Below are 19,484 nucleotides of genomic sequence, written 5' to 3'. Positions count from 1 at the left end.
TCTATCCTGCCTCTTGGAGGCTGTTCAAAACATGTCCTCTCTGTCGAGTCAAGCAGAATGATCAACACTCTCTTCCTGTTCTGACTTTCTCCATCTGTGTCTCTTTGCTCCTCCCTGTACGAACCCTCTCACCTCGCTCATCATCTTGCACTGTTTACCTTTCAGATTTCAATCCCTTCCCTAACTTGCGCTCTGTTTCAACAAATCCGTCTGCCGCCCCCTGGATCTTTCCGGCTGTCTAGCTCCGTGCCGTCTGATTGATCTTTTCTCTGCTTCCCGTTTCTTCCATCAAGGGCTGCTGTCCGTGTCCTACGATGAGTGGGACTACGGCCTGGAGGCCCGCGTCCGCGACGGTGTGGCGATCATCACCATGGCGACCTCCACCATGATGATGGATCGAGGACCCCACACCTTGATCAAGTCTGAGTGCCACGGGGCTCCTGACAAGAAGACCCCCATCTCGGGGAACCCCAATGAAGTCCTCAGGTCAGTGACGCGGAGTAAGAATAGATTTCATATCAATGAACAATAAACTGTGTTTTTATTAAGTTTGAGCTCTCCCTGTTGCAGTTCACAGTACTTTTTTTTTTTTTTTTAAATAATGTTCTCACATGCTGTGTCATTGGAGAAATGTGATCACCTGACATGTTAACATGTTGGTCCCTTTGGTCTGTTTGGATCTGGATGAAACATTTCCTGATAAGATCCTACAAAAGCATGACATTTCTGCCCTGCATACCATTTGGATCAGGGTTCAGTGTAAACCTGGCGTGACATTACAGGTCAAGTCCCTGCAAACATAATTCCATATGATTTAATAATATCCATCCATCCATTTTCTTGACCGCTTATTCCTTACAAGGGTCGCGGGGGCTGCTGGCGCCTATCTCAGCTGGCTCTGGGCAGTAGGCGGGGGACACCCTGGACTGGTTGCCAACCAATCGCAGGGCACACAGAGACGAACAACCATCCACACTCACACGCACACCAAGGGACAATTCGGAGCGCCCAATTAACCTGCCATGCATGTCTTTGGAATGTGGGAGGAGACCGGAGTACCCGGAGAAGACCCACGCGGGCACAGGGAGAACATGCAAACTCCACCCAGGAAGGTCCGAGCCTGGACTCGAACCGGAGACGATTTAATAATATCAAATAATAAAATATAAAGCGGTATATACAGCATACATGTATTTTATCACAGTGTCAACATTTGGTGTTTTTTCTTTTTAACTGTAATTCAACAGGAATGTCCTTGGAAGAATGACAAACCCTGACAAAATAATTCTCACATGGCAACGAAAATATAAGCCTCTGGCAAAATTAATAATGCTCAATTTTGATTGACATAGCTGGAGAGGTATTCATTTAGTAATTTGCTTGTTATTGTGCTTTCATTTCATAGTACTGTAAAGCTACGCTGTATAATATTGAGAGGGAATTGGATTAAACATCATTCTGAGTGTCCAAACCCAATTAGTGGTCGTTATTAAGATGCAGTAATGGAATGAGCCTGATTAGAAACTGCTTTGTCTCTTTCTTGGTTTGTTTTTATTCCAAACAATTCACTTTCCCCTATGTGAAAGAGACTGCCATTTTTAATGCATAAGTTTTATATATTTCTCTACGTAGCTAAATAGGGCACATAAATATTATGCACAGCTCTCAGTCTCAAAAAACAGCACAATATTAACATATTGTTACTAATAATAGGTGTCCATCAAAATTGAGCATTATTGTCCTTACAAAGGAAACACTTTAGGTCCAGTTCTTGTACTGGAGTCGATTGTGCAGGTGTTCCTATACACTGCACGCAGGCTATAGTTGTGGTTTCAACAGTGGTCTCTGAATTACGTTGCAGCGATGAGGTGCAGTGTAGACAGAGGCATGCAAACCATTCGACTCCCTGGAACACGAAACATTGCAACAGATGCTGGTGCACATACCCAAACACCTTCATCCCTTCCACACTGTGATCATCCCACCCCACACCGCCTCGACGTAATAATAGCCTGCCTTCACAAAAGCCGCCTTCTTAGACGCCTTGCCATGAAAATCCGCCCCCGCCCCCTCAGCTGTCCGTCTCAGCAGCAGGCCTTTTGAACCGGCTGTGAAGCGCAACGCACGGCGGCACTTTACTCTCCGTGCGTCCTAATTGGTCCCATTGGCGTTTCAGTGGGCAAACACAAACCCCTGTCATGCTGTGCTCCAGGGCTCAGCACAGAATTATATTCAGCAGGGCAGCATCACCTCTCAGACCCTCTGTGTCTCTGCTGTAGTCAAGGCTGTGTGTGTGTGTTTTCATTGTAGTCAGGAAAATCAGTGAAGGCCGACGTCTGTGGAGCAGCTGCACACTGTTTTTACCTGCACTTGGTATGGTGGCACACAGATTATGACCTCACTCACACAACAACTTGCCTCAACTCTTTCCCTGTGAACTTCTACTTCTGAAAAAGTGTGTGATGTGGCAGTTACACTACGAAGTGTCCTAATTTGCCCTTTCCTTTCCGCACTCTATTGGGTCGGATTGTTTTACGCACATTCTCCATATCTTCAGTGCCTTTTATGAACTCATGGGGAACAACATTATGTTCACCTGCACAATCTGTTATCTAAACAAAACGGTTGAACTCAATACAGTGCTGACCTCTGCCAAGGGTAAACAGGAATGCCAGAAATGGTAGATTTCTCCTTACATGCATAACCTAACTCTTTTTTTGTTGTTGTTGTTTTTTTACCCCCTGTGAGTGCTGATACATTTAATCAAGCTTTTAAACTCCACTTGTCAGTTAGGCTCCGTTCACAGTGCAGGTCTTAATGCTCAATTCTGATTTTTTGGTGAAATCCAATATTTTTGAGTAAATGTTCACATTACATGTTGATTAGGGATGTAACGATAAGGGCAATATTGTGATATTGTGATATTAAAACTGCCACAAAATCGTCGTCATCATGTTCACAATATTTAAAGGGAACACACCTGTTAAAAAAAAGTCAGGTTGAGCAGGTTCTAGCACCCTCTGGTGGCTAGTTTATCCATCCATCCATCCGTCTTCTTCCGCTTATCCGGGGTCGGGTCGTGGGGGCAGCAGCTTCAGGAGGGAAACCCAGACTTCCCTCTCCCCAGCCACTTCAACCAGCTCCTCCGGTGGGATCCCAAGGCGTTCCCAGGCCAGCCGAGAGACACAGTCTCTCCAGCGTGTCCTGTGTCATCCCCGGGGCCTCCCACCGGTGGGACATGCCCGGAACACCTCCCCAGGGAGGCGTCCAGGAGGCATCCGAACCAGATGCCCGAGCCACCTCAGCTGGCTCCTCTCAATGCGGAGGAGCAGCGGCTCGACTGAGTCCACCCCGGATGACCAAGCTTCTCACCCTATCTCTAAGGGAGAGCCCGGACACCCTGCGGAGGAAACTCATTTCGGCCGCTTGTATCCGGGATCTCGTTCTTTCGGTCACGACCCGCAGCTCGTGACCATAGGTGAGGGTCGGAACGTAGATCGACCGGTAAATCGAGAGCTTTGCCTTTTGGCTCAGCTCTTTCTTTACCGAGACTGACCGATACAGAGTCCGCATCACTGCAGATGCTGCTCCGATCCGCCTGTCGATCTCCCGCTCCATCCTACCCTCACTCGTGAACAAGACCCCAAGATACTTGAACTCCTCCACTTGGGGCAGGATCTCATCCCCGACCTGAAGACGACACTCCACCCTTTTCCGACTGAGGACCATGGTCTCAGATTTGGAGGTGCTGATCCCCATCCCAACCGCTTCACACTCGGCTGCGAACTGCTCCAGTGAGAGTTGGAGATCACGGCTGGATGAAGCCAACAGCACCACATCATCTGCAAAGAGCAGAGATGCAATGCTGAGGCCACCAAACCGGACGCCCTCAATGCCTCGGCTGCGCCTAGAAATTCTGTCCATAAAAGTTATGAACAGAATCGGTGACAAAGGGCAACCTTGGCGGAGTCCAACCCTCACCGGAAACGAATCCGACTTACTGCCGGCAATGCGGACCAAATTCTGGCAACGGTCGTACAGGGACCGAACTGCCCGTATCAGGGGGCCCGGTACCCCGTACTCCCGAAGCACCCCCCACAGGACTCCCCGAGGGACACGGTCGAACGCCTTCTCCAAATCCACAAAACACATGTGGACTGGTTGAGCGAACTCCCACGCACCCTCAAGGATCCTGCTGAGGGTGTAGAGCTGGTCCACTGTTCCACGGCCAGGACGAAAACCACACTGCTCCTCCTGAATCCGAGATTCGACTTCCAGACGGACCCTCCTCTCCAGCACCCCTGAATAGACCGGAGGCTGAGGAGAGTGATCCCTCTGTAGTTGGAGCACACCCTCCGGTCCCCCTTCTTAAAAAGGGGGACCACCACCCCGGTCTGCCAATCCAGAGGCACTGTCCCCGATGTCCACGCGATGTTGTAGAGGCGGGCTAGTTTATTAGTGCAATTTAAATTTAATTAGGGATGTTTTGGCCTTCTATGTTTAAAATCTCTGCTATTTGTCAGATGAAGGGGAACGTTATATGCTTGTGAAGCAAGTCAATATGTGGAGGAACTCAATGTGTGCGTGCATTAACAAGTAAGCGCCTCAATATTGTTATGGAGTATATGCCACGGAAGAGGCGGGACTGTGTGCGACGTGTGTGCTGTGTCAAAAATACTTGTGCTTCCTACTTTGTGCCCCTCGGTTGCGCGTTCGCAACCCGGACTGGAAACAAACTGATGTGCAAAATTACATCCCGCCTCTTCCGTGGCATATACCCCATTAGAGAATGGAGGTGGTTTATATGCATTACTGTTATGTACAAAAGCACAGTTGTTGTTGTTGTTGTTGTTTTTTTTTTTTTTTAGTATGAGCTCTTTTTTTTTTTTTTAACAATATTGTGACCTTTTTTTAATATCGCTACCCCCCCACAATATCGTGATAATTATCGTATCGTGACCTTCATATCGTGATATTATCGTATCGTGATGTTTATATATCGTTACATCCCTAATGTTAATTACGACCTCAGTCTGTCTGCTGTGTGAACGTTACGCGACTGCAACGTGACCCACTTGCGCAGAAGATACAAAGTCACAACGTGTTTGCGGAAGTAAATACATATGGTCCAGTGTGTCAGGGCTGTCCTCGGGGTTCATATTTTTACCATCTCATATATCTACAGAGGAGTGATGTGGGAGGAGGTAGAAATAATATTTTGTGAAAATTAGGCAAGACTGTTCAAGCTCCTCATCTCACGGAGACTTCTCCTTTTTTTCTCCCCTAATGATGATGTCACGTCATTGCCGCGCCTAATAAATGAGCCGTCTGCGTGGCTAAATTACTAATATCGCCACAAATGTCAACTTTGTGCTTCATGTGTTAAGTGGCATTATATTAAAGTCAAATATAAAGTCACAACTGTTACACGAAACAACTTTGCCGATTCACATACGTCTCCGGAGTAATGCTCCCACCCGCACGGAGCACATATTGGACTTTTTATGATGTATATATGTGACCTGGCCGTTCAGACTGAGGTCACATTGCAAAAAAATCGATCTGGGTTGCATTTGCCTGCAGTGTGAACGTAGCCTTAATATCGTGGTGTTGCTAATGACCTAGCGGCTAGCCAAACATAAATAGTATGTGCTGGTTATCAGATGCTAATGCTAGTAAGCAAATGCTAATCTATGCTAACAGACTGGACCCCACATCAGAAATATCTTCTGTATACTACATGGCTCAAGGCTAGGGTGACCAAACATCCTCTTTTGGGAGGACATTTGGAAGGACAGGCCACTTTTTTCTGTCCTGTACGGGTGTCCGGGGGTTCGTAAATTTCATGAAAACGACCAGTTACTAGTCGGCCATTTTACAACAGTGGACTGCTCTGGTGCGCGACTGTGCGGTGCTGTAGTCGGTGATAAGGTGGATGATTTACCCACTTAAATCTACTAAACGCGCTTATTTCTTGATGGATTTATAAACGGATTGGTTTATTACAAATCTTATTTGTCACGTTTCAGTTTTGTTTGGGTTGGGTTTTTGTTTTATTTTGGTCTCGTTATGGTTAACCTAGTTAACCTGTGTGTTGGTAATTGGTTCCCTCTGCCCGCTGTGTGTCCCAGCTGTCTATTGTTGGTGTTTGTTAGTGTTTGTATTTAGGGAGTGGTTTTTGTTGCACATTTTGTGGGAGCATTGTCCATTTTTTAGTACTATACCTTGTCTTGACCTAGTGTGGTGCGTTTTGTCAAGGTTATCTGCGTCTAGAGAAGTTTTCTAAGTCTAGTCAAGTTTAATCCACGTTCGGTCAACTCCTTCACATCAGCCTAAATTCTCCACGGCAAAGCCAAGTCATCCACGCCTCGCCACGCCAAGCCATCCATGCCTCGCCATCCCATTATGCCATGTCTCCCCGCCACGCCATGTCTCCACACATATCTCATCAAATAAGAAAATATAGAAGGAGAAACAGAAAAGGTTGGGCGAACTGTGCTTGTGTGGTAATGGCATTGTGGTTTTTGTGATGACAGGGTTTGGCAATCCAGTTCCAGAAAGTAAAAAGCCTGCCGCAGGTGCTTCTACTCAACTGGCAGGTAAACAAGCTTGTCTTTGCCTGTTGAGTAGAAGCACCTGTAACTAAAGCCAGACTGTTTCAGGGTTTTTAATTTCTGGACCTGGATTCCCCAACCCTGTGACTTTTTATTGTGGCGAATAACTCGTGAGACAAGTTGTGTACAAACACTCAACACAACCTTTGTGTCCATAAACAGTGCTTAATTGTTGGCCATCCAGTTAAAGATTTAAGTTGTAGTGTAAAGCTGTATATCACATTCACTGCCAGCCCAGCAAAAATGCATCATTGGCAGTGAATGAGATATAAGTAAAACAGAGCAGAAATCAGATGTTTAAATAATGATTTTTATCAACAATTGATTTGCCCCATTTTCTGTATCCAGCACTTATACGAGATCACTTTAGGTTGTACTAATGTGCTTAGTGAAGTGGCCAGTAAGCATGTGCGCGTTGTCCTTCTTATCCTCTCCACTGTTCTGCAGCGTCATCACAGCCAGCGTCTGTGCTTTGGACGTGTAGTTTTATAATCAACTTAGCTATGTTGTTGATTAGATCAGTTGCAAGCACGGCGCAGATCCTTCGCCCCTTGCTGCTTTAACTAAATTTGTGTGGCGATAACCTTTGTCTTCAAGTGCTCAATCAAGAGATTATCAATTGGATAGAGTCTATCATGTGGAAAGTGAATGGCTGCTCGCCTGGTTTGCCGAATGATCGTTTGCCTGCATGGGTGCCCTGATGTCGTGCATGATGGTTCGCTACAAAGTGAATCAATGGATGAGGAGATGGATGAAGGCTGCATTCGAAGAGAAACAACTCAATGAAAGGCAGTGGCACTCTCCAGTGAACTCAAATACCACAGCGAGGAAATAAATGAATGCAGACGCATAAAAATGCTTCCGTGCAGGACAGCGGGGTCGCTGAATGGTTTGATGAGGATGAAAAGGATGTGAGTCATATGCTACGGCCTTTTCAATCACCCCATTTCACCATAATTGAACACTTGTGTGAGACTTTGCATTACTAGCGCCATTTTTCCCTGCACCGAATGTGAGCATCTTTTTCCAGATTGTTGTTTAGGTTGCTCTCCGCACTTTGTTTTGAATTTTCTGTTTCATTCACCACACATCTGTAGCTCAAGCAGACCTAATTATCAGACAGTCATAGCTAATTCTCTATTCTCTGAGAGTCTGCAAGAAATAGGTCCCGAAAACAAACCATGGAAAATTGATTGAACCCAGCAGTTGAAAGGAAGACTAATCGGCAAACTATGGGAATTGGATTAGAAATTGTTCTGACTCTCAAAAACTAATTAGGAATAGTTATTAATCTGTAGAAATAGAATGAGCATGATTCAGAAACTGCTTGGTCTATTTCCTGTTTTCTATTTATTCTGAGCAGCTCCATCTCAAATTACCTTCCTGAGCGATAAAACCGTTTCGAGTGGAACATATTTTTGCTCAATTGCACGGAAATGACATCGGCTCTGAGAATAGTGGGCAATCATCAGGAAGAGTTCTGCAGGTCAACAAAACCTGTTCCATTTGGCTTTCAAGCTGTAACGCATGACTTTGAAGCAGCTTGTTTCACATTTGCAGCAAAATATTTGGACTGTGTGACTTTACAAAGAGGAAAAAAAAACATAGTATGTTGAATTTCATGGTGCCTGAAGTCCAACCTGGGGGCCATTTGTGTCACACTGCACATTTTTTATGATCCTGTCACATATTCTAATAATAAAATTCAACACAACTATTCGGGGTTAAAAATTCAAAAATAAAAATTTTGTATAACAAATATTTAATGAACAACGTTAGCTTTTTTTTTTTATTGGAAATTGTAAATAAATTTGTTACAAGGTATCAAGCAATGTTTATTGTTTGTTTGTTTGTTTGTTTATTAACCATATAAACATTAACAGGCAGCAGTTCAAAATTTAAAAGAAAGAAGAAACTTATTGCAATCATTCATTATGCTTTACATGTTCAAAAGGAGTAGGAAGAAGTTAAAAACTTATCTAGTCCTACCCCTTCTTTATATCTATTGGATTATTTCATTAATAAAATAAATTAATACATTCCAATAAAAGAAAATGTGTAATCCTGCTCATGTAAACCATTGCACTTTAACAGATACGTAAATTTGTCAATAACGTATGTACATGAAATTCATAGGCATACACAATAATAATACATCCTCATATATACAATTTTCATTTCACTTATTATGGTACATCGAGAGAAAAAAAAATACATTTCTGCAATTTTACTAGCACATGTCTGGTTTAAATAATGATCTTGAACTTTACTTTTAAACATTTTTTTTAAACTCAGCAATTGCCTTGCATCTTTTCAAGTCAGTACCAAAATTATTCCACAAGTTAACACCGCTTACAGAAACACACCTTTGCTTAATATTTGTTCTTATTTTGTTTTTTGTTTTTTTTGTAGACACTTGTACCCCTTATGTCATAAGGACTGTATCTAATTTCAAACAGCTTCTGAGTACTGTGTCAAAATAGATTGTTGTGTACTTTGTACATTATTTGTGCAATTTTAAACTCAACCAAAATTTCATTGTATTTAATTTAATAAATAGTGGATTTGTTGGTTCTGTATATTTTGATCGATTAATAATTCTTATGGCTCTTTTTTTGTTATTTGAAAACAGGGTTGAAGACATAATGATTGACTGAAATTCACTATATGCAGTATTGGGATCGTTATTTGAATAAACCTCAGACCAGTTATGTTTTTCTAAATCCGATTTAAAGGCAGCCATGGAGTGTGGCGTTCTCAGTCTTGTTTCTAATGTGTAAGTTATCGGCTTCATTTTTTTTTTTTTTTTATCAAAATAATCATGAAAAATTGCAAAGACCAGGAGATGATAGCTTATATCATTAATAAGGAGTCCCCTTTCTATTTTTAGGTCAATTTTATTTGTGAATATATTATCTATTAGTGTAGCTGTTTCAATTGTTATTCTACTAGCTTTTGTAATGACAGGGAACATTATTATTATTATTAAATTACTTATCACACTAATATAAATTGTTTTACTTTGTTACCCCAACTCTTGCCCCAAGTCAGCTGGAATGGGCTCCAACTCACCTGTGTCGCTATTGTGTGGCGTAGAAAATGGATGGATGAATAGATTATATAAAGCCACTTGTAACTTGTATTTACAGGACATTATAGCTAGCGCTGCACAATTGTCATGACAATCCAGTACAAGAAGTGCATCCAATTTTTTTTTTCCTCTCTCTTACTGGCTCACACTGCACTCTGCAGCTACACTATACGCAATTTTAATTTTACTATCCCAAGTGTTGTTTCTTTTAAACTTTCATATCCATAAGCAATCAAAATGAAGCAACCAGGGCCGGACAAAAAAAGGACACGGCACACTATGAGAAGGTCACAACTATAAGTAAATGAAGTCCACAGTTCCCTGACAAGGAAAGATGGCAGAGGGGAGGAGCAGGAGGCAAAGAGAGCATAAGAAGAGAGCGAGGCAGCGATGGAAGCGGACAATGCACAACAGTGTGAGGATCATGAGTTTGACAGCAGGGCCGCTGACCCCGCATGCCGTGGACACGTTCCAAATGAGCTTGAACTTGGAAAGGTGTCAAGTGCTTCTGAAGCTCTGTGGACCCGTTTCAACTTGTGCTGCCTCAGTGGTGCTTGCGAAAGAGCGTGTGTTTGTAAAACCGCGTTATAACCCGACTGAGCTACCTAATGAGAATGTGCCAGTGTGCACCTATGTGTGTTTGTGTCATTGCGTGCGTGCGTGTGTGAGCGCGGGCACTTGACTGGAACTTGATCAGGGTGCTCCTGCTTTATTTTTAGTCTTTTAATGCTGTCTATTTTTATTGTAATCTCCTGTTTTCCTCCTACCTTGTTCCCTTCTGGGTTTATTCAACTTTCTCGTATCCTGTAGTCTTATCTTAACCCCGCATTATGTCTCACTTTGTTTAATTAGTTAACTTTTACATCTTCATATTCACTTCCAGCCATTTTCACTGAAGCAAGCCCCTTTGCCCCCAGCTGTTTTACTAGATTTTGACTGCGTTTGCAATGCCCACAGAATATTATGTTCTATTCTTATAAAAACATGGACCCTATCAAAAGAAAGATTAGAGTCTCTTCTTTCATCCAACGAAAAAAAATAGTTATATCTGTTTCCGTTTTGCAGCAATTAGCATTAGAATATAGCTAAGTTTCATCAATATTCACATTTCTGGTGAAAACACAAAAAGAGCTTGTTGCAACATGAGTGAGTGAGTTAATTTCTGTAGTAACTTTATGATTTTACGAGATACCTTTATCCCTATGAGCAGCATCTCAATCAATTTTATTTGTATCAAAACCTCACTAATCAAAATATTTTCAAATGGGTAGGTAAGTCTCCACCAGCAATTATTGTTCTAATGATCAGTTAATTGATTAATCAGATAATATGCCCATCCGTGGGACGGCGTGGATCAGTGGTATGGTGGTCGTCTCCCAACCCACAGGTTGTGGGTTCGATCCCATGCCATTGTGACCACAGCGAAGTATCCTTGAGCAAGATACTGAACTCCCAATTGCTCCTGATGCTGTGTCATCAGTAGGTGAATGGGTAGTCAAAAATGTAAAGCGCTTTGAGGGCCTTGTAAGGTGGAAAAGCGCTATATAAATGAAGTGTCATTTACCATCCCTAATGCTCACAAATTTGAAACCAAAAGACAATGATCTTCAATATGGTGATGCCTTAACATATGTGTAATAAGTTCCCTAGCTATGCATAAAAACAGTGCAAAGCCTCTCTTTTCAAGAATTGTTAGCCATTTGCCAAAGGGCCTATTGCCTATTGTGAAAGGAGTTGAGTTCACTGCCAAAATACAAGGTACAGATCTCAAATCTGTGCTCACAAGTCAAAGCAAAAAAAAATTAACCCGAAAGACGGCTTGTATCTCGACTAAGTGGAGTCACTCGATAATTAGTCAAATATGTAACCACAACTATGTATTTTGGCATGATTACTATTTCTATTGCCATCTGGCCTTTAACTAGGCTTTGTTGCAGTGCTATCTTCTCTACATTCTTTTTCATTCACACAATATATTACACTATATCGCATGTTCAGTTTCCAATATTCACATATACTGTACACATGAAGATCTCTAGATCAATACAGGCGTACACAAACACAGACAGAAGTTCACACTTTCCTTGGTAACACTGCATACCCTAAATATGTATGCAGGAATATTTCACACAGGCGGATCGGTGCAGCATCTGGAGTGATGCGGACTCTGTATCGGTCCGTCGTGGTGAAGAAAGAGCTGAGCCAAAAGGCAAAGCTCTCGATTTACCGGTCGATATACGTTCCAACCCTCACCTATGGTCACGAGCTGTGGGTCGTGACCGAAAGAACGAGATCCCGGATACAAGCGGCCGAAATGAGTTTCCTACGCAGGGTGTCCGGGCTCTCCCTTAGAGATAGGGTGAGAAGCTCGGTTATCCGGGAGGGACTCAGAGTCGAGCCGCTGCTCCTCCTCGTTGAGAGGAGCCAGCTGAGGTGGCTCGGGCATCTGGTTCGGATGCCTCCTGGACGCCTCCCTGGGGAGGTGTTCCGGGCAGGTCCTACCGGCGGGAGGCCCCGGGGACGACCCAGGACACGCTGGAGAGACTATGTCTCTCTGCTGGCCTGGGAACGCCTTGGAATCCCGCCGGTGGAGCTGGTTGAAGTGGCTGGGGAGAGGGAGGTCTTTGTTTCCCTCCTAAAGCTGCTGCCTCTGCGACCCGGCCTCGGATAAGCGGTAGAAGATGGATGGATGGATGGATGGATGGATGGATGGATGGATGGATGGATGGATGGATGGATGGATGGATGGATGGATGGATGGATGACCATACAGTGACAAATGGTGCATTTTCCATATAGGTTCCTCTGTACAAATCTAATAAGGACATTGAGCCACAGTAATTGCTAAGCAGCGTAATTCATAACAAATTTATTCTGGGGTTAATTTATTGAAACTTGCTTATCAATATTTCACAATCCTCCTGCATTATTCACATGAGAACATGCGCTAAACCGTATCTGTGTCAACCCATGAATTTAGTATAGTGAGTGGCTGCTTGCGTGTCTATGTATACAGTATGTGTGTTATTTACATTTTGTTCTCATATATAATTAGAAATAAATAAGACTATTAAAGGGACAAAGAGTGTGACTGGTTCAATTCTTTTCTGAATGCCATGTTGCACTTTATTTACTGCTATTTTATTTATTTCCTCGCTGACTCAACAGGACAGTTCTATTCATTTGAATGATATTGTCAGCAAGATATCAATCATGGCACTTAGTGGGTGCCTAATTCAATATGTGTTGCAATTTCACGTCACAGCATAAAGGGAGGAGGCTGCACTGCAAAGAATGCAATAGGAGTTACCCTGGCAACCTCTGTCATCTACTTTTAAGCAAGGCACGAGGACACAGCAGGATCTGATTCAGTCGGTACCAGAAAGTGGTTCAGAAGGGGAGCTTTTGTTTAGGTGCCTGTCACAACATTTGAGAAATCAAATCATATTGGACCAAACTGTACTGATGAATAAAAATGGGATTTTTGAACTAATGTGTGAGCTTCACTGCACAGCATTGAGTACACAAGGGCATAATCAAATCCAATATAAGATATTGAAGATGCTGAGGAATATTTTTTACAAGTGGACTCCCTTCTTTAAATCCAAATCTTTAAAAATAACAGTGCAATTGTGCAGTTATACACTAGTATACAGTACATGAAGTTAAACTAACCCCTACTGGCACTGAGAGCAAAAATCTGATGTAAGAAGAAGACATTTGAATCATAACACCCTGTCCTCATCTTCTTTTTTTTTTCTTTTTTTTCTCTTGAATCCTATCACACTCTCTCTGTCTCGTTCCCGCCCACCCTCCGAGAGATTACCGTTACCATAGTGACGCAGCAGATTGGCTCGGAAGTGGCAGCGGTTGTGGGTGCCATGGCAACACACGTATGCTTGTGCTGCCGCTGTCAGGGAGGTGCGGGACGTACACGCGCCCACAAACACGCGATGGCAAACAATGGCCTCGCGACGTGCCGCGCGCCCAATCGAGATTAAAGGGGCCGCGGCGTCAAGTCATTTTGTAAATGGCCTATGATTTATGCAGCACATTCTGTGCGCCTTGTATGGGTGCCAAAGCTCGACGGGATGGGGCCGTGCGCGGGACACATGGGGCTGCTCGGGACGCCGTTATCCTGGATAGAGTCCATTGAAAAGATCAATATTTAATACAGGAAATCGAACAAATACGCTAGCATTAGCGTAATTGCTGGATTATTAGCTAAGTCTTTCCATTTTGTAAAGCTGATCGTAGGTACGGACAGACGAATGGATTGGTTTTTCTGCTCTCGTACATATTTCATCTACATATATCTGGTAGCCATGGTTATGAGGTAGAATGTTTCCATGGAAACTGTCACAGAGAAGGGTGGGTGGGTGTGAGACAGAGTAAAGGTTGATGAGTGAAAGAATGAAGAAGGAGATTGTGTTTTTTGTGTATATGTTGCATGTTTATATCTCTCCCAGGAGTAGTTTGTTTCCCACTCCGTGCTTGAGCTCATTCCTGTTATTTGTCATGGAAAGACACACTGCCACAAGGAGATTTGAATTTAAAATGGAGGACAGAAAAAAGATTGGGGCTGGACGTTTTTGTTAGTTAAGGGTTAGGTCAGAGGAAGAAGTGTGATGGGGTGTGTATGCGTGATTGTGTATGTGTGTGACTGTGAGAGATAGAGTGGGTGTGTGAAGTGATTTGAGCCCACCTGACATGAATATTCCCATGTACACACTCTTACACACTCCCACACACGTTCACTATAATCACAGCATGAGAGTATTTGAAATGTGTGTGTATGTGTGTTCTAGGGTGAAATTATTTCACCTGACAGGAACAATGCTGCTTTTGCTCGCTTTCTTCTCCTCCACCACGCAAACACACTGACAGAAGGAGACATGCTAAATAACACAAAGAGTTGCACATACCACGAGGGAATCATTTGGAATGAATTCTTCATTCTGCCAAGATGAATTACAGCACAATAGATAGAGGTGTTTATTTGGTGGTTAATATGGCAATCCATCCATCCATCCATCCATCCATCCATCCATCCATTTTCTTAACCGCTTGTTCCCCACAAGGGTCGCAGGGGGTGCTGGAGCCTATCCCAGCTGGTTTCGGGCAGTAGGCAGGATACACCCTGAACTGGTTGCCAGCCAGTCGCAGAATATGACATCTGTTTTATTCTAAAATATCAGGGGTGTCAGGTGATTAAAATAGTAATTCATCACACGACTTCAATAGTTAACTCACAATTAATCGCAAATTTTTATATCTCTGTTCTAAATATTCTAAAGTTCTCATAACATAAAAGTGGGAAAAATGCTAAACTAATAGAAATAAGGCTGCATCTTTTAGTCATTGATACAGTAATTTCATAATAATTCATAAATTTGAGTTAAAATTAAAAATATATGATATTGATTTGTGTTGCGGTCATATTTCTGCCAGTAGATGGGATAATCACATTTGTAAGACAATGGTGACAGCTCAGTGCACATTTCTTTTTATATTAAGAGCTATCTAATCTTTAACATGAAATAACTTGTGAAATTATGCACATTTTTTAAATTGTAAAATACAGGTTGACCCCAGCTTCAACAAATATATGCATAATTATTAAAGGTATTATATCACGCTATTTTAAGCCCTTCCACAGTTAAAGATAGGTATATAATGATTCTGCGATTGGTTGGCAACCGGTTCAGGGTGTACCCTGCCTACTGCTCGAAGCCAGCTAGGATAGGCTCCAGCACCCCCACGACCCCTGTGAGGAGCAAGCGGTTAAGAAAATGGATGGATATATAATGATTAAATCTTACCATGGCAATTTTAGGAAATATTAGTTATTTTGCTGGCTATATTTCTAACGTTGAAGTAAAACGTCCGGGTCAGTAAACCCCCTCTCTCCTCGTGTCGTTGCCACGCCCCTCTCGTGCTGCATGCACAGCCCACAAAACTGTGGAGCACTGCATTCGAGCACCCCTCTGAATGGCCACGTAAGCCAGCCCTTGCAATACAACCGCGTCTTCTTTAAATGTGGAAATTGGATGGATGTTCAATTCTCCAATAAACATTTGAAACAAAATGGCTCCTTTCCACACGAAATCGTAATAGAGAAGGTGGGGAGAAGGGGGGGGGTCTGAGTGGGACGCAAAGTGAGATCTGCTGCTTACAGGGTGAGTGTGCTAACCATTGCATCATTCGTTTAGTTAAGTCAGAAGTGAAGAAATTTTACTTGTAGTTTACACAAATATCAGCCACAATCTTCCTGGGAATTTATGACAGCTAATTGTCATTGCACTCTGACATTGCAAATGTGAGAGATAATTGATTGCTTTGAATTCATTTGGACAGAATGTTTACTGATAAACGCTAATTTTGTCACTATCTTGCGAGCATGGAGGTTTCAGAGAAAGTGGGAGTGTGTTTAGTCTGCAGAGGCGGTGCGGGGGTGGTCCCACACCCGATGACATCAGAGAGTGAGTACCCACTTGTTTTCCCAGGTTGGGTGGGGCTGGTGCTTGGAGAGCAGAATTATCTTGAATTTCTCAAAGAGGGGCGAATGAAGGAAAACACCACTTCTGTGATGTTTTTGGTGATGAATTAGCATTTTAACATGGCTAAAACCTCGATGAAGTAGATTTTTCACGTTACTGGCCCTTTAATTTATTACTGCTAAATTTTGACGTGGATGTGTCTGCTGCTTTGCGACTGGAATTCCCCCAGTGCAGGCTTTTCAAGTAAGCAGTGTCAATTTTGACAAGAAATTTTAATTTAGTTTTAGCCATAGTTTTTTGACGAAAATTAATTCAAATTTTAGTAATAATTTAGTCATCTGATTGTACAGGGTGTTCCAAAATGGTTGACCCCATTCTAAATGCTCATGTCTCGGAAACTACTTGATAGATCTTAATGAAACTAAATACACTTTATGTTGAAGGTCATAAGTTTTATTGGTTAAATTTACAAAGAAAAGTACAAATATTTGATGGTTCTATGATACATTTTCATAAATGTTCAACACCAAGTGGCAGAAAATTGTCAAAATTATTGGCCTGCGAAATGGGGTCAAACATTTTGGAACACCCTGTATTTTAGTTTTAATCCAATTTTAGTTGACGAAAATAAATCACAATTTTAGTAGACAAAAAAAAGAGCAATTTTAGTTGACTAAATTGAGTTTATTGATACTTTCCTTCAGCATAATTTCAACTTTTATACAAAAAATTATAACACACCTATTTGTAACTGTAGTTTAACACGCAAGAAACATTTAATACACAGCAGTGTTTTTATTGTTTCAACGAAACATGTTGAACTGATAATAATATAACTTAGTTTTAACCTAAATAAAAAACTGCATAATTGCTAGAGATTGATCTTACAGCTCTCCTCCCACATTCCAACCTGCATGGCAGGTTAATTGGGCGCTCCGAATTGTCCCTAGGTGTGCTTGTGAGTGTGGATGGTTGTTCGTCTCCGTGTGCCCTGCGATTGGCTGGCAACCAGTCCAGGGTGTCCCCCGCCTGCTGCCCAGAGCCGGCTGAGATAGGCGCCAGCACCCCCTGCAACCCTTGTGAGGAATAAGCGGTCTAGAAAATGGATGGATGGATGGATGATCTTACAGCTGCACAAGAGAATGTACATGTTTGAACATTGAATAAAGTGCAATGAACACTGAAAGGTTTATGAGTGGTTCTTTTCTCCAACACGCGTTTCGTTTCTTATGAATAGATTGTGTGAATTTTCGTGTTTTTTTTTTTACTGTGTTGTTTTCATTTTCATTTTAGTCATTATTATTATTATTATTATTATTATTATTATTATTATTATTATTATTATTATTACTATTACTATTATTATTATTATTATTATTATTATTATTATTATTATTATTATTATTATTATTATTATTATTATTATAGATTCCCAGACCACTTCTTTCTTTGTGTGTGGATTTCAGCCATTCGGACGTAGTTCAGAATAGAAGATATTGAGTGAGTGAGCATAATCTCAAGGCACAACTCCGCCGGGCTCAATTTGAGTTCAGCTTGTCACAGTAGAATGTGGAACAGTAAATCCTCGTCTGGCTCGTGCTTCTACAGCGGGGTGCGAGAGCAGGATGGCGGCGATAGCTTTTTCAATTATGTAAATAGTGTGATGTCATAGTCGTGTGGCACAATGCGACCTGCTGATAAATTCAAAAGGAAAAAAACAATGTGACTGACTACGTAATAAATAAAGGGCCACAATGGATGACAACTACCACTTTGTGGTCCTTTTTTTTTTTTTAAATTTATTTATTTATTTATTTATTTATTTATTTTTAGTTTAAAACTCATTCACTGCCAGTCATTATAGAAAATTTTTACATTTCCAATACTCACGTCATATTCCATTCAATAATTATATATAAACCGAATCTACCAAATAACAGAATAGACTCCCTACTTTTTGTCCCGTCCCGTTCTTTTATAATTGACAGCAGAAAAATGTAGGTTTGCCAAAATACAGCCATTTCTCCCATGGACTCTGAAACTGTGTTTATTTCCTATAAAATGGGGCAATGATGTCATCTACCGGTGGTTGGGCATCAGTAAAGTTGTTTCCAAGTTTGATATTTACAGTGGAGCATGCTCAGATTCGCCCCCATTTAGCACCGCTCTAAAAAATACAATTGACAAGTATACTTGTCAAAGGCAGTGAATGAGTTAAGCAGGTTATAATTTTTTACAGTGTAGGCACGTGGCTCTTTGTCACAAGTAGATGACAAATATTACAAATAACTCTCAGTATGATTTCTACAACACTGCACACTACAACCACAATGATAAAGATTACATTCATGTTATTATTTTTGTGATAGCATTTTATTTATTTTTTTAATGAAGCTGTTGTACAATAAACTGTACAGTACAATATATCTTCAGTATGTCAAATGCACTCTAATCAAATCAAAATTCTCTATTGTTTTTCTCCACTCAGGTACCTTATGAATGTGACGTTTGAGGGCCGTAATCTGTCGTTCAGTGAGGATGGCTACCAGATGCACCCCAAGCTGGTCATCATTCTGCTCAACAAGGACAGACAGTGGGACAGGGTACGTTTGTCTGTGCATTTTTTTTGTACTTTTGTCACATTTTACAAGTAGCTAAGACACACAAAGACCACCTTTGTATAAGTAAAATCCTGTCAGACCAACCAAATCCCTTTTGTTCCCTTATTTTGGTCATGCTCACATGTAATAATGATGAATTATCGCAGTTGAATAATGTAAAAGTGAGTATTAGCAATGACAGCAAGTTAGTTTAGTAATTGGAATGCCTGATGGGGGCGCAAATATCTGATTTCCTCATCATCACATTTCCAGTTTGGAAGCATTTTAAGCCCAAAGCTGTATAGGCACCGCACTGATTAGATATTATCACATTGGTGAAGGTGCCTTTGAGCAGCATGCTGCAGCACGGGCTCCAGAGTGGTGTTTTTGAATGAATGGTTGCCAAAGCTGCTAATTATCACAAGCCGCTCACCACCGCACCGTGTTCAAGTCGTTTTAGAATATTACCCTTCCCTTTGGTTCTCCCATCTCAAACATGTTTCTCATTATATCCCATCAAATCCTTTGATTGTTTTAAAAAGTTTTTAATTTTTTTTTTTTTTGCCATTATTAGGGTTTTTAAATGCTTTATTAAAAGATGAACAGGAAAAGCACAATTAATGATAAGTATTGACAGTGATGTACCGTCACCCATCCTTGCTGCTTTCTGCTGTTTTTG

At 41.8% G+C, this 19,484-nt stretch overlaps 1 protein-coding gene across 5 annotated transcripts in view; it reads left to right on the top strand.

Annotated features, from left to right (window-relative positions):
- grin2ba (glutamate receptor, ionotropic, N-methyl D-aspartate 2B, genome duplicate a) overlaps positions 1–19,484 on the top strand; it is a 204,570-nt gene that overhangs the window by 128,503 nt on the left and 56,583 nt on the right. For all 5 annotated transcript variants that reach the window (XM_077501309.1, XM_077501293.1, XM_077501315.1 and 2 more), the window contains 2 exons: positions 294–486; positions 18,694–18,808. In XM_077501309.1, the coding sequence (XP_077357435.1) occupies positions 294–486; positions 18,694–18,808 (308 nt within the window). The remainder of the gene's footprint in view (positions 1–293; positions 487–18,693; positions 18,809–19,484) is intronic.

This window comes from Festucalex cinctus, chromosome 1 (assembly GCF_051991245.1).
Source record: "Festucalex cinctus isolate MCC-2025b chromosome 1, RoL_Fcin_1.0, whole genome shotgun sequence".
NCBI lineage: Eukaryota > Metazoa > Chordata > Actinopteri > Syngnathiformes > Syngnathidae > Festucalex > Festucalex cinctus.
This window is presented reverse-complemented; position numbering and strand designations above follow the sequence as displayed.